This window comes from Chiloscyllium punctatum, chromosome 20 (assembly GCF_047496795.1).
Source record: "Chiloscyllium punctatum isolate Juve2018m chromosome 20, sChiPun1.3, whole genome shotgun sequence".
Classification (NCBI taxonomy): Eukaryota; Metazoa; Chordata; class Chondrichthyes; order Orectolobiformes; family Hemiscylliidae; genus Chiloscyllium; species Chiloscyllium punctatum.
The window spans coordinates 21,224,274-21,238,374 of NC_092758.1; the positions used below are offsets into that span (position 1 = coordinate 21,224,274).

Consider the following 14,101-nt stretch of genomic DNA (forward strand, 5'->3'; position numbering starts at 1 on the left):
TCAGGCGACTGACTGTGTGGAGTTTGCACATGCTCTCTCTGTCTGTGTGGGTTTCCTCCGGGTGCTCCGGTTTCTTCCCACAGGCCAAAGATGTGCAGGTTATGTGAATTGGCCATGTTAAATTGCCCGTAGCATTAGGGCAGGGGTAAATGTAGGGGAATGGGTCTGGGTGGGTTGCGCTTCGGCGGGTCGGTGTGGACTTGTTGGGCTGAAGGGCCTGCTTCCACACTAATCTAATCTAATCTAAATCACTAATCATGTTGGCAGTACTCTGAAAGTAAAGAGGAAATCACATGGAATATTGGTCCTATTGCATTGACCTTTATGAAACATACCTAGAGTACTGGGTGCAGGTGTTGTCTCCTTATATAAGGAGAAATAATTGGACATTGTAAAATGTTTACTGCTAAAATCAATATAATTCTAATGTTAATTAGCGGGGAAAGGAGGTTTCAACTGAAAAGGTGAATTCCATCTCGGGTATTCTATATAACAAGCTCTTGCTTCACATAGTTACAAGCGCATTCGTCAGTTTCCATATACAAGTGGCAGGCAGATGTTCAATCTCTCAATTTTATCAATTTGATCTCCAATACATAGAATATCATTTCAAGTCACGTTTGCTAAAAGTGATATTCTAGTTGTTAGCGGTTGTAAGTTTGGATGTTCTTCTATGGGACTTCAGTTTTTACGGTGCATCTTGTAGAAGGTACACTGCTATTGCTGCATCGGTGATGGAGGGAATGAACGTCAGATAGGGTGCTAGACGATCTGGCTGTTTTGTCCTTGGTATGGGTTTCTATGTTATTAGAGCTTTACACTACTGATTTGTGCCTTGTAGATGATGCAAAAGGCTTTGAGGAATTGGGAGGTCAATGATTGTAGAATTCCTAGCCTCTTGTATAGTATTTATGTGACTTGTCCAGTTCAGTTTCTGGTTACTAATAATCCCAGGTTTTTTTATAGTTGACATTTCAGCAATGATAACGCCATACCAAGGAGCAATGGTTAGAATCTCCCTTATTGGAGATGGTAATTGTCCGACACTATAGCACAGAGTTTGCTCATCATTTGTCAGCACAAACCTGAATGTTGTGTTTCAACATGGACTGGTACAGTATCTGAGTCACGAATAGCTTAATAGCTTTGAACATTGTACATTGATCAGTGAAAATCTCCAAATCAGATCTGCTCTCACATAACCAGCCCTTGCTTTATTCTCAGAATCTTCATCCTTTTTCCTCACCAAGATTTTCTTGAATTGCAACTTCTGTTCTTAACACAGATATCTATTATTGTGGATTTTTAGACCAGGTGTAATTGGATAGCTGTCTATATACTTTTCATTCCAGCTGTAAAGCAACCTGAATCACAAACAATTTCCAGAGATTCAACGTATTGTCAGAATTAACTTGGTTTCAATTTGGTCTTAAAAGGACACCACACAAGTAGAAAATACAGGCTTTTCCCAGGGCAATCATGGAAGTTAATAAGTTAAGAAAATTGTCTTATGTGGAAAGCTTCAGCTAGTTGTGCCTTTACTCCATGGAGTTTAGATTTGGCGTTCAGAACAGTGAGAGGTAATCTAACTGAATGGTGTAAAATTACCAGGGATTTCACAGTTGGTGAGAGAAAATTTCCCCTCAGGACAGAATCTAGAACTGTGGACAGATTCAGAGTTAAGTGTTGTTGGTCTAAAATGGAAATGGGCAGAAATTTCTTCTGGCTGAGGGTTGTGAATCTTTGGTATTCTCTGCCTCCAAAAGCTGTGTAAAGGCTGAGTCATGAAATATTTTCAATCTGAGTTGAACGGATTGTCAAACTATAAGACTGCACAATGACTCACTGGTTAGCACTGCTGCCTCACAGTGCCATGGACCTGGGTTAAAATCCAGCCTTGGGTGAATATCTTTATGGAATTTACACATTTTCCCCTTGCGTGTGCCTGATTCTGCTAGGTGATCCGGTTTCCTCCAAAGATGCGCAGGTTGATGGATTGGCCATGCTAAATTGCCTACAGTGTTCAGAGATGTGCAAGCTATGTGCATTAGCAATGACAGGGTTGTGAGTAAAGGGTGGGAACTGGGACTGGCTGGAATGTTATTCAGAGAGCTGGTGCAAACTCAATGGGCTGAATGGCCTCGTTCTGCACTGTAGGGAATTCTTTAATTCTACAGGAGGTGGTCAAGGGTTTTGGGGAACAGATAGAAATATGAAATTGAGGCCAAATAAATTCACTAGTCATCTTAATTTAATTTAAGGGTAGAGCAGGCTCAAGAAGCATTAAGTTATGTTATTTTCTGGTCTGATACCTCTTTCAGTGAGAGGTCAGCCTGTCCTGCAAAATTATTTATTTTTGTATCACGATTATGCTTGTTGCCGGTGCATCGGGCTGAATGTTTGTTCCTTTCTTCAGCAATTTCTTTCATTCTGCTTGCAGTTGTATGGATTTGATACAAGGTCCAAATGTCACTTGCTTTTTTCAAGTTTAGGTTGCGTACTTGATACTGTGATGTATCACAACAAAGAGTGACCAACTGAGAATGTCTGTGCATATTAATCTTTGGATTATCAAAGTGTTTGTCATCTTGGGGTTTTTCAACCTGTAAGGATTTTTATTGGTAAATCTGTAAAGGGGAGCACTTACAAATGTGTAAATTTCAAAGAAAACAGGAAGCTAAAAGCTTCTTTGTCAGGAAGAGAGAGCTAGTGAAACAGTCGTATTAATCTATATCAAAGTGATATTAGTAGAAGCATGTGCTCGCATCAACATTAAGAGCCTTTTGGTTAGATGTGGAAAACGCAAAAGGAAGACTTAATTTTTAATATTGTGAACTCGCACACATCCCCAAGTGCTAGGAAAGAAAGTCTTGGAAGTATTTCCAGCATTTTTAAGTAATGACGAAAGAGGCAACTTTAAAGGATGCTAATACACTCAGCAGGAGAGCATGCCAATTCAGGACTTTCTCCCGTGCACCTTCTTCCCTTTAAAGTTTTTGTGAAGATATGTAACTTGGGAGCTGATTAGATTCATTGTTGGTCTCTTAAGCTGGTAGGTTTGTTCCCTTTCCAGATGATATAATCAGTGCTGTGTTGCCTCCTGTGTAGTGCTGCTGAACTGTTCTGCTTTGAATTTATGTGGTTCTGTTTGAGCTGTTGGGTATCTGTTTTTAGCAAAGACTTTGTATAGGCGGTGTTCTTCCTCTCGTCGCAGTTCAGGGGTGCTGCAGTGCGTTGCTGCTCTTTTGAAGAGGGTCTTAATGCAGCTTCTCTTGTGGATGTTCAGGTGGTTGCTGTTGTAGTTTAGGATCTGATCGGTATGTGTGGTCTTTCTGTGCACTTGCTGTGCATTCACCATTCTGTGTCCTTGTTACCATTACATCTAGAAATGGGAGTTGATTGCTGTTCTCTCTAGTAAATTTGATCTTAGTGAAAATGCTGTTGATCTTCTGGTGTTGGTTCTCAATTTCAGTTCTTCTGACTATCACATGAATGGCAACCATGTACCTCATCCATAACTTGGGTTGGATCTGAGAGAGGTCGTCTGTTCAAGTCTTTGCATTACTTTTCAGCTATGAGCCCTGAATGAGTGAGCCCATAGGTGTCTCTCTTTGATTTTAATTTGATTTGTTCATATACCTGGTCATTGAAGATGAAATGTGTTGTCAGGCATAGGTCAAGTAATTTGAATATGCTGTCTTTGTTGATGGGTTTGTGGTCTGTTTGTATGTTCTGGTTATCCAGGAGTTTTGTTGTAGTTACTTTGGCTAAAGTTATGTCAATTGAAATAAAAAATGCCCTAACGGATACCCCCATAGCTTTGTCTGCAGATGACTGGCAGACAAGCAACACCAAGAAGACAAGACAGGCCCCAATAGATTGGCTACTCTCCCACACATTAAAAACATTTAGGAACTGACAGCTCGACTGCTCCGACAACTAAGGATCTTGACAGCTCTCAAACCAACAGCCACACTCAGACAGCAGCTTAGCAGAATAAAGCACCTGTTACCCACTGTGTGCAGGATGAATGTAATTTACAGAATCCCATGTAGCGACTGCACTAAGCATTATGTAGGACAAACAGGCAGACAGCTAGCGACCCGCATCCATGAACACCAACTAGCAACCAAGCAACGCAACCAACTCTCCCTAGTATTCATGCACACAGACAGCAAGAACCATGAGTTTTACTGGGATATTACGACAATACTAGGACAGGTTAAACAAAGAACAGCAAGGGAATTCCTGGAAGCATGGTACTCATCCTCTGATTTCATCAATAAACACATTGATCCAGACCCAATATACAATGGAAATACCATAACTGGCACCAACTGGCAACAGTTCAAACAGGACTACATAAATTCAAAGCTGAACAGTACATCAGTGCTTCACAGGAGGCAACACAGCACTGATCATGTCGCCAAGAAAAGGAATAAAGTATCAACCAGCTCGACAATCAGATCAACGAGAAATCCAACCATCCTCCCGACTTTCCCCTCCTGCAGACTCACTGATGTTGAATATTCCTCATGCAAGCCAGGATATTCTATTGTGAGCAACAGGTTCTTTGACTTCATAATAGCCAGGATGGCAATGCAAGTGTGTGGACCAGTCATTGAAGTATTCTTAGGAAGAGATGCTCTTTAATATATGCCTTTCTGTGATCTCTGTAATTAAATGTTTTAGTTTAGTGTTAGGACCAGTTATTTGCAATCTATGATCTGACTATTCACTGCTTGGACAAAGTCAGGATGAAAGACAAATGGTCTTTAATTAGATAATGATGATAGTTACATTTTGTATAGTGTGTTTGCTTTGTGAACTGCTCTCGAAAGAAGCGTTTTCCTGTCAGAACTGTCTTAACACGTCCTAAAGATTATATGGGGAGTAATTTCGCTCAGTTGGTTTAACGGTCAGTTTGTGTTGTAGAATGATGCCAGCAGTGTAAATTCAGGTCCTGCACTGGCTGAGATACAAGGACTCTCCTCCTCAATCTCTCTCCTTGCCTGAGACATGGCAACCCTCAGGTTAAACCACCTCTTGAATGTGAAAGCAGCCCTATGTCCAGTAGCATCATGGCAACTTTATCTTTTCAGGGTTGGATAGTAACTGTTACAATCTGCTTGAATCATAGGTGACATGTAAAAATAGAGTCCATTTTATATCTGTTTTGTAAACTGTCAAAATTATTGTACTTTTAAATAGTTGGAATGAAAAGGATGCTAGAAGTGCATTGCAATCAGGTATTATTTCTTAGTCTGACATATCAAACATACACCAATAGATGGCAGTATGTTTTCTATTCAGTGTACGTAGCGGTTTTGAGGCCATCACGGGTCATTTCTGTGCTTCAGTTTCAGCTATGCAATGAGTCTGGATGTCTATCATAATGTATAACGAGATGCACTTTCGCTGAACCATATCCAGTAAGAGTATTTTACTTTTGCTGAGTATTTTTGGATGCGATCTTTGTGCTCATTAATTACTAGTTTATGCTGCGTTTTTCATTTAACTGTGCTCTGACTTTGTAATTGTTCAAGAAGAATGCAGCAAATTAATTTGGAGCTCACCAAGAATGCAATTGTGTGTGATGTGTACCTCAAGGTAATGCCCCCCTCTCCATTTTCTGTCTAAAATATACAGCAACTTCTCTCTTTCCATGTTTTGCTTTTTACTCAAAAATATTTTCTTCAGGTTTCCTTGATTTCCAATTGACTCCAGAATGTACCCAGACCTGTTTTGAAAATTTACTTGTGTTCTTAATGATGGTGTGAAGAAAAAATAAGTTTTGCCCACTTTCCATTAGTTAGTGTTCTAGTGCTATGTATGTGAGATGGTCCAAATAGCTTCTGATGTAGAGTACTGAGTAATCAAGATCTGAGTGGAAGAAGTCATGTCTACAAGCTGTAGCATGATTTTCTGGACCAAGAGTATCACCTACTAATGCATTGGTGGAGGAAGTCATGGCCGTTGTCATCGTTGATATGTGCCTAGAACTGGAAGCTGGTGTGGACTCTGCTCATATTTGCGTGTGTGATGCCACTGGTGACCACTGTTGCCACCCCTGCGCCACTTCTGGCTTTCCTTGGCAGCCGCTTTCCTGCGTCCCATTCAACTCCATAACCAATTCCCTTAATAAAAGCAAAAGCAGATGCTGGAAATCTGAAACAAGCACAAAGAATGCTGGAGAAACTCAGCAGATCTGGCAGCATCTGTGGAGAGAGAAAAAGTTAGCTTTTCAAATCCAGTGTGACTTCTTAAGAACAGGCCCCAGCTCTCCTGCTCACCACTTCACTAGTCGCCCTCATATCCCATTCAGCACCTCACTTGCTATTTCACTGGTCAGCACTCCTAACCTCATGCTCCCTTTCTACCACTTGTTGCCTTGCTTCCTAAGTCCCAGAAACAATGAACAGCATGGCAGCACAGGGAGAGTGGGAGGGAGGGAGGGAGAAGTGAGCACATCTCGAGTCCAGGATTTGAATTTAATTTAAAATATTTGAAAAGCACTCATTTTATTGCTCCAAATCCTTATACAGGCACCTTGCTATGGTGTCACAGCACTTCAGCTGCGTGGATGGTGAGTATACTTCTCCAATGCAGTGGTAATAAATGCAGCCTATTTTGGGGTGGCAAATTTTTAGCTTAAGGTATTTCTCTGATACCTGAATCTAAATCACACTACACTTTGTTGTTATTGAGAGAAAGTGAGGACTGCAGGTGCTAGAAAAATCAGAGTTGAAAAGTGTGGTTCTGGAAAAGCACAGGAGAGTCACCGTCCTGATGAAGAGCTTATGCGCAAGAAGTCGACTCCTGCTCCTCGGATGCTGCCTGACCTGCTGTGCTTTTTCAGTGCCATGCTTTTTGTTTATTTGTTGCAGTGAATTGGAATATAAATTCAGCTTTGCTATTGTGCCCAAGCAGCCTTGTATGTAGATTTTTCTCCACCACTTCAGCCAAGCAACAGGAGAATTGGCAAATTTTCCTAACAGAGGAAGGAATGGGATAGTTATTGTTTTAACAAATAATTAAGAAATGTGCAGAAATGAATGGAGTTCTAATAGATTAACAGCCTATCATTAAACTAAGAGTAAGTGCAGAGTGGTAAACCTCTCCTGAGCTCCAAACACATACAGAAAGCAAGTCATCTCATGATCAAGTTGCATGTCCCAGAAGTAAGTATAACACCTGTGCCTTTTTCATCAATCTATTTAGTTTATGTAGAGTTAATACATGCTTTGAGGTGCAGGGCATACAAGGAGAGGAAACAAAGTTCTCAGCATTCCATGTCCAACCAATATACTTAGTCCTGATGGCTTAATAACTATTCCAGTTCCTGCAAGTCAGATTTTTTAGCTTTGTAAGTGCTACTATAGTTGAGTGTCAAATTGCTAATGAGGTGTATTTCACTTTTGTTCCAGCTCAGTAGCTGGTCCTGAGGAATGCTGGCTATTGACCGAAAGCCAGTTTCAAGTGGTTATAGTTCAGGCGAAAATCTGCTTGAATCCCCACTGTCTTGCACTTCATAACTTCACGGACATCAGCTCAGGTAAGAGATTCACTCTTTTGTTGCACTTATTTTTCTGATCCCACACAATTGTCCAAGGTTGCAGACAATACCGTCTGTGAGCCACCAATCTCTGGAGTTCCTCCAGGTCAACATGCTTTATTGTTATAACTTCAGCTGATAGTATTAAAGGACAAGTGTAATCCCAGAAATTCGTTTGATGGATTTTGTTTTGTTTAATTGGTTAACACAGTCATTAAAACATTCATATATGAGGCTCCAGAAGTTTCTTGAACAACAGAGTCGAAGTTTATTGTACTTTTTAAAAGCAAGCTCTCTAAATAAAGTGATGGTAGGCAAGACCTCAAAGCACATCGGAAAATGGCTGAAACTTTGTCTGTTGACATTCTCTGTAATAGACACCCGAATCTCACTGCTTAAATTTATACTTGACTGATGTCTCAGTTTCTATACTGTGGAGCCGCTTCATTGAATTATTTACATGTCTGCTGACATGAACTTTTCACAAATCTGAGACTCTAAACTTATTCACTTCTAATAACCTCTATATTTCTAACCAAACTACCCTAGTTTGGAAGTTTCACTAACTGAATCTTTCTGCTGAATTGACTGGTTCTTTGAACTCCAACCAGAGCAACTAACGTTGCTTCTGAACTCAACCCTTGCTTTCTCCTGAGTTTAATTTAAAAGCTTGCTCAATCCTAGGATCCTGTGACCTGAAAACAAAGCTGATGCCCTGAGCTGTAACATTACCAGGACCTTCAGTCACATGTTTCTAACAGATTCTAAATTTGATCCCTGAACCAGAAAAGGGCTCTGTCATTGTTCCAAAGAAAATGCTTGAAATAAAAAACCAACCAATCACCTCTATTTTGAAGTCCAAAAACGATTTGTATATATAGTCATTATATACCATTTGTCACAGTGATTTATGTTGTGGAATCAAACTGTGGGTGACTAGCTGCTGAACAACTCCTGTCCATATGCAGGTATAAGTCTTGATTTACTTGTCTTAGGATTTGACCATCTAGGTTCAGATTGCAATGGGGAGGAATTGTATGTTGGGCCATGTCTCAATGTTGTGATTTCACCTCTTGTATAGCTGTGACTGTCCATTCTATTTTCACCATGTGGTAGCAGTGGTAGATTGGATTTATTGAAGAATCTGTGTTACTATCATTCAATCTATTTTTTTTTGCTGCACGCTTTAGTTTCTATTTCTTGATGAATTAGTTGCACAATTGCTAAAATTCTCAATCTAGCAATTTTAAAACAAACATCTGTGCTGGTTTCAATAAATTTTTGATAATATGAAAGTTCTCTTAATTGATCATTTCTGATCCAGGCTTATTTAATATTGGAAACAAGCTTTTGGTCAGTTTGGATTTGCTGTTCAAAATAAGAAACCATATCAAGCTCGGAGAAGATCCCAGGGATGTGACTATTCCCATATTGAACTCTGTCCAAAAATTCACAGGTAGGTTACATTTTTTTTTGTTTTTTCTAATAATTTGTTCAAAGATGTTAACGCACACCTCTGGAGCAGGTGGCACTTGAGCCTGGGACTCCTGGCACAGAGGCAAACACATTACCACTGCGCCTCAAAGTCCATCACAGGTAGGTTTAATAACTTTTGCATGAGTTGGTTTTAAGTGGCCACAATTACATTGTTAAAATGTAGCCAGGAAATTCTGGATAATCTGTATTGAAGTTCCAACATTGCAGTCTTGTGGTACACTCATTTGCTATGAGGCATTTTGTGAGCTATTGTACTTATTAGTTTAGCAGTAGCTGTTTTAATTAATTACTCTCTGTGGGAACTTCACTAAACTGCTCTGAACATTTGGGCTACGCAATAATTTTTGTTTGCAGTTCCTGAACGAGATTGATTATGAAATATTCTTGAATTGAAAGCATGATAGTAGTTACAATATTTGTATGTCCTGTGTAACTGAATAGTGATGTGCCATAACTTGGGTGTTGAAAGTTAAAATAATGTTTACTAGCCCTGAAAATACATTTGTGTATTTGCAAACTTGCCTTAAACTTTTGTGATTGAAGGTTTCTTTACAAATGGATTAATAATCATAAATTACTGCCATCTCAGTCATAATCATATGGAAATGCTGGCATGTTTTAATAATTATTTTAACGAAACAAATACGTTTTGCAAGCAGTTGGGTATAGTGGGTGTGCCTGTTTCACACCAGAGTCTTCCACCAAAGGAGAATGGAAAGATGGAGAGAGCACTAGGCTGCAGGGCAAAGACGGTGGAAGAAAAGGAGCACGAGTCAAAAATATGTCCTCGCCATCGCTGTTGATCCAAAGAATCCTGGTCAGGCAATGATCATCTTCAACAATTGAGAATTTAATGACTGCCCCATCACATTCAGTGGCATTGCCATCATTGCATACCTCTCTATCAATATCCTGCGTACTGCCATTGTGACAATGCTGCTCCTTTAACAAGATTATGTTATCCATGTTTTTTCTTCAGAGGGGTCGTAAAGACAGAGGTTCCAATATGTCTGGAAATATCTACTTGAAAAACCTTTCAAGCGTTTTTTTTTAAAACACTTGTAGAATGGAAAGGGTGTGGCCAGTTCTCCCAGTTCAGTACTTGGTTTGGTTTTAGCAAGCTGTTTTATTTGCAAGCAGTTCCATAGTGATTCTTTCTCTCTCTTTTTTTTTGCCAAGTGGGTGTTTTTGGGATGTTGCAGGAAATTAGAACAGCTCGCTGTTAAGTATCATTGTTGTGGATCTGTTCGCCGAGCTGGGAATTTGTCTTGCAAACGTTTCGTCCCCTGTCTAGGTGACATCTTCAGTGCTTGGGAGCCTCCTGTGAAGCACTTCTGTGCTGTTTCCTCCGGCATTTATAGTGGCCTGTCTCTGCCGCTTCCGGTTGTCAGTTTGAGCTGTCCACTGTAGTGGCCGGTATATTGGGTCCAGGTCAATGTGTTTGTTGATAGAGTCTGTGGATCCACAGACTCTATCAACAAACACATTGACCTGGACCCAACATACCAGCCACTACAGTGGACAGCTCAAACTGACAACCGGAAGCGGCAGAGACAGGCCACTATAAATGCCGGAGGAAACAGCACAGAAGCGCTTCACAGGAGGCTCCCAAGCACTGAAGATGTCACCTAGACAGGGGACGAAACGTTTGCAAGACAAATTCCCAGCTCGGCGAACAGAACCACAGCAACGAGCACCCGAGCTACAAATCTTCTACCAAACGTTAAGTATCACTTTTGTCTTGGTTGGGTTTTCCAATAGTTGTTATTCTAAATTCAGTTTTCTTTTATTAGTTTTAAATAAAACAGAATTTATTTATACACAGAGTGGTTGGGCTGGCTGCATCACTCCTGGAATGATTAGATCAGATTCCCCACAGTGTGGAAACAGGCCCTTGGGCCCAACCCTATCCACACCGACTCTCTGAAGAATAACCCACCCAAAAGAGATAGAAAAGTTAGGGTCTGGGCTGCCTTCTTGAAATGTTTTGCGGGTCTGGTCCACAACACTACTGATCAGCAACTGAACTAGCCATGTAAATATTACAAGAGCAAGAGAGAATATGGGTCTATGACTTTGAGACAGAGGATTAGGGATAATCATACTGAATTGCAGACCAAGCTTGAAGAGCTGAATGACCTGTTCCTGCTTCTCCTAGTTTCTATGCTTTATATGCTTTAAGAGATTAGGAATCTTGCAGCAAGGAACTCCACTCCTGACTCCCCAAGTCTGCCCACTATTTATAAGGCAAGTGGACAGTATTTCATCACACTCCTGGCTTGTGCCTTGTAGAAGATGGTGGACAGGCTTTGGGCTGTCAGGAGATAAATTAATTACAATATTCCTAGCCCTTGAGCATCTGTAGTAGCCCTTGTATTTATTTGGTGAGTTCAATTGAATTTCTGGTCATTGGTAACCTCAGAATATTAATTTTGATGGATTTGGTGATGGTAACACCATTGAATGTCAAAGGGTGATTTGATTGTCATTTATTGGAGATGATCATGGCCTGGCATTTCCCACTTGTCAGCCCAGAACTTGTTGCATTCAGGCATGGACTGCTCCAGTATTTGAAAAGTCACGAATGGTGCTGAACATTGTACAGTCATCAATGAACATCCCCACTTCTGACCTTATGATGGCGGGAAGGCCTTTAATGAAGCAGCTGAAGATGGTTGAGTCTAGCACATGACCCTGAGGAACATCTTCAGAGATGTCCTGAAGCTGAGGTGACTGACCTCCAATAACCACAACCTTCTTCCTGTGTTTCTGGTATGACTCCAACCTGCAGAGAGTTTGCCCCCTTATACCCATTGATTCCAGTTTTGCTAGGGATCCTTGATACCACACTCAGTTCAGTTGAATGTGGCCTTGATATCAAGGCTATCGCATTTGCCCCACCTCTGGAATTCAGTACTCTTGTCACTGTTTGACCCAAGGCTGTGTTTAGGTCAGGAGCAGAGTTGTCATCGTAGGCAACCTGTGTGTCAGTGAGCAGGTTATTGCTATGCAGGTGCTCCCTGTTGGCACTGTTGATGATATCTTACATTTAGGAGAGTAGACTGATCAGGCAGTAATTGGTCATGTTCGATTTGTCCTGACTTTTGTGTACAAGGCATATTTGGACAATTTTCCACAATGTTGGGTAGATGCCAATGTTATAACTGTACTGGAAAAGCTTGGCTAAGGGATCACTAAATCCTGGAGCACAAGTCTTCATTACTGATGCTGGAATATTGTTGGGCCCATTTCCTTTGCAGTATCCAATGCCTCCATCTGCTTCTTGATCTCATGTGGAGTAAATTGTGGCAGAAGGCTGGCATCTATGATGATGGATACCATTGTACATGGATCATCCACCTAGCACTTTTGGCTGAAGATTAAAGCAAATGTATCTGCCTGATCATTTGGACTGATGTGCTGGACTCCTCCATCATTGAGGATGGGGATATTTGTGGAGCCACCACTTGCAATGAATTGTTCAAATATCCACCACCATTCGTGACTGAATGTGGCAGGACTGCAGAGCTGAGATCTGATCCATTGGCTGTAGGATTGTTTAGTTCTGTCGAGCACTTAATGCTTTTGGCATGCAAGTAGTCCTGTTTGTAGCTTCTCCAAGTTGACGTTCATTTTCAGGTATAACTGGTGCTGCTCATGGTATGCACTAGGCTATGAGGTTACACATTGTCCTGGAATATAATTCTGCTGTTGATAGGTGCACAGTCTTGAGTTACTACATCTAGTTGAAGTATGTCCCATTTTGCACAGTGATAGTACCACATAACATGATGAAGGCTATTCTCAATGTGAAGTGAGACTTTGTCATCTCAAGGATTGTGCAGTGGTCACTCTTAATGATACTGTCATGGACCTCTGCATCTGCAGCTGGCAGATTGGTAAGGATGACATCAAGTATGTTTTTCCCTCTTGTTTATTCCTTCACTACATGCTGCAGATCCAATCTAGTAGCTATGTTCTTTCGGACACCACCAGCACAATTGGTTATGTTGCTGTCGAGATATGTTCTTGGTGGTGAGCTTGAAAGCTCCTTCAAGAGTGCATTTTGCTCCCTTGCCACCCTCAGTGCTTCCTTTAAGTGTTGTTCAATATGGAGCAGTACTGATTCATCAGCCGAAGAAGGACAGTATGTGATAATCATCAGGAGGTTTCCTTGCCTATGCCTGAAAGGGTCCACAGTCAATTTTGAGGACTCCCAGGGAAGCTCCCAACTATATACCACTGTGCTATCACCTCTGTTGGGATTGTCCTGCTGCTGGGAAAGGACCTATCCAAGGATGTGATGGTGGCGTCTGGAGCATATTCATGGAATCATATCTTACAGACCATGTTGGGCTGTTGCTTGACAACCTTTTGAGACAGCTCTCCCAACTTTGGCGCTCGCCTCCAGATGTTGTAAGGAGAGTTGACGGGCACGATATTTTGCCATTGTTGTTTCTGGTGTCTAGTCGATGTTAGGTAGTCCACCCGTTTTGATTTCTTCGTGGAGATTTTGTAGCAATTGTTACAACCAGGCCACTTCAGAGTGCAGTTGCGTGTCAGCCACATTGCTGTTGCTCCAGAGTGGGACCATTCGGTGCAGCCATTTTGGCGCGAGCAAATTGACACAGCCTGTTTGGTGCAGCCTATTTTGCCACAGAACCGTTTAGGCGCAGAACTATTTTGGCACAGAAATACAGTCATCCTCAATGAAAATCAACATCATAATGGAATTACTTAATGGGTAGTTTCCAGTAGTTTGCAGTTATTTGTGTATCAACTGCATTTAATCTGTGACTAGTCCACTCCTAACTGCGGTTCCTCAAAATTTCTTCAAAAAAAAACAAGGTATAACCCATTAAGTTCTCTGAATTTGTATAATTTCTACAGAATATCATGCCCTGCTACGAGATGTACAAGTTCAAAGTCACAGTTGATAATGTCAGGGTGGCATTCAGGCTGTATTTCCAGAACCATTTCAAATAATTTATCATATGTTGTTCGTAACTTATTTGGGAGTAAAGCATACAACAGTGGGAACACACCTTT

The 14,101-nt window shown here is 41.0% G+C and overlaps 1 protein-coding gene across 11 annotated transcripts in view; it reads left to right on the forward strand.

Annotated features, from left to right (window-relative positions):
* Nucleotides 1–14,101, forward strand: part of hmgxb3 (HMG box domain containing 3) — an 87,537-nt gene that overhangs the window by 45,525 nt on the left and 27,911 nt on the right. For all 11 annotated transcript variants that reach the window (XR_011963458.1, XR_011963459.1, XM_072590479.1 and 8 more), the window contains 2 exons: nt 7,428–7,555; nt 8,880–9,011. Coding sequence is in view for 9 of the 11 variants with exons in the window: in XM_072590479.1 (XP_072446580.1) it covers nt 7,428–7,555; nt 8,880–9,011 (260 nt within the window). In the remaining 2 variants the exon portion in view is untranslated. The remainder of the gene's footprint in view (nt 1–7,427; nt 7,556–8,879; nt 9,012–14,101) is intronic.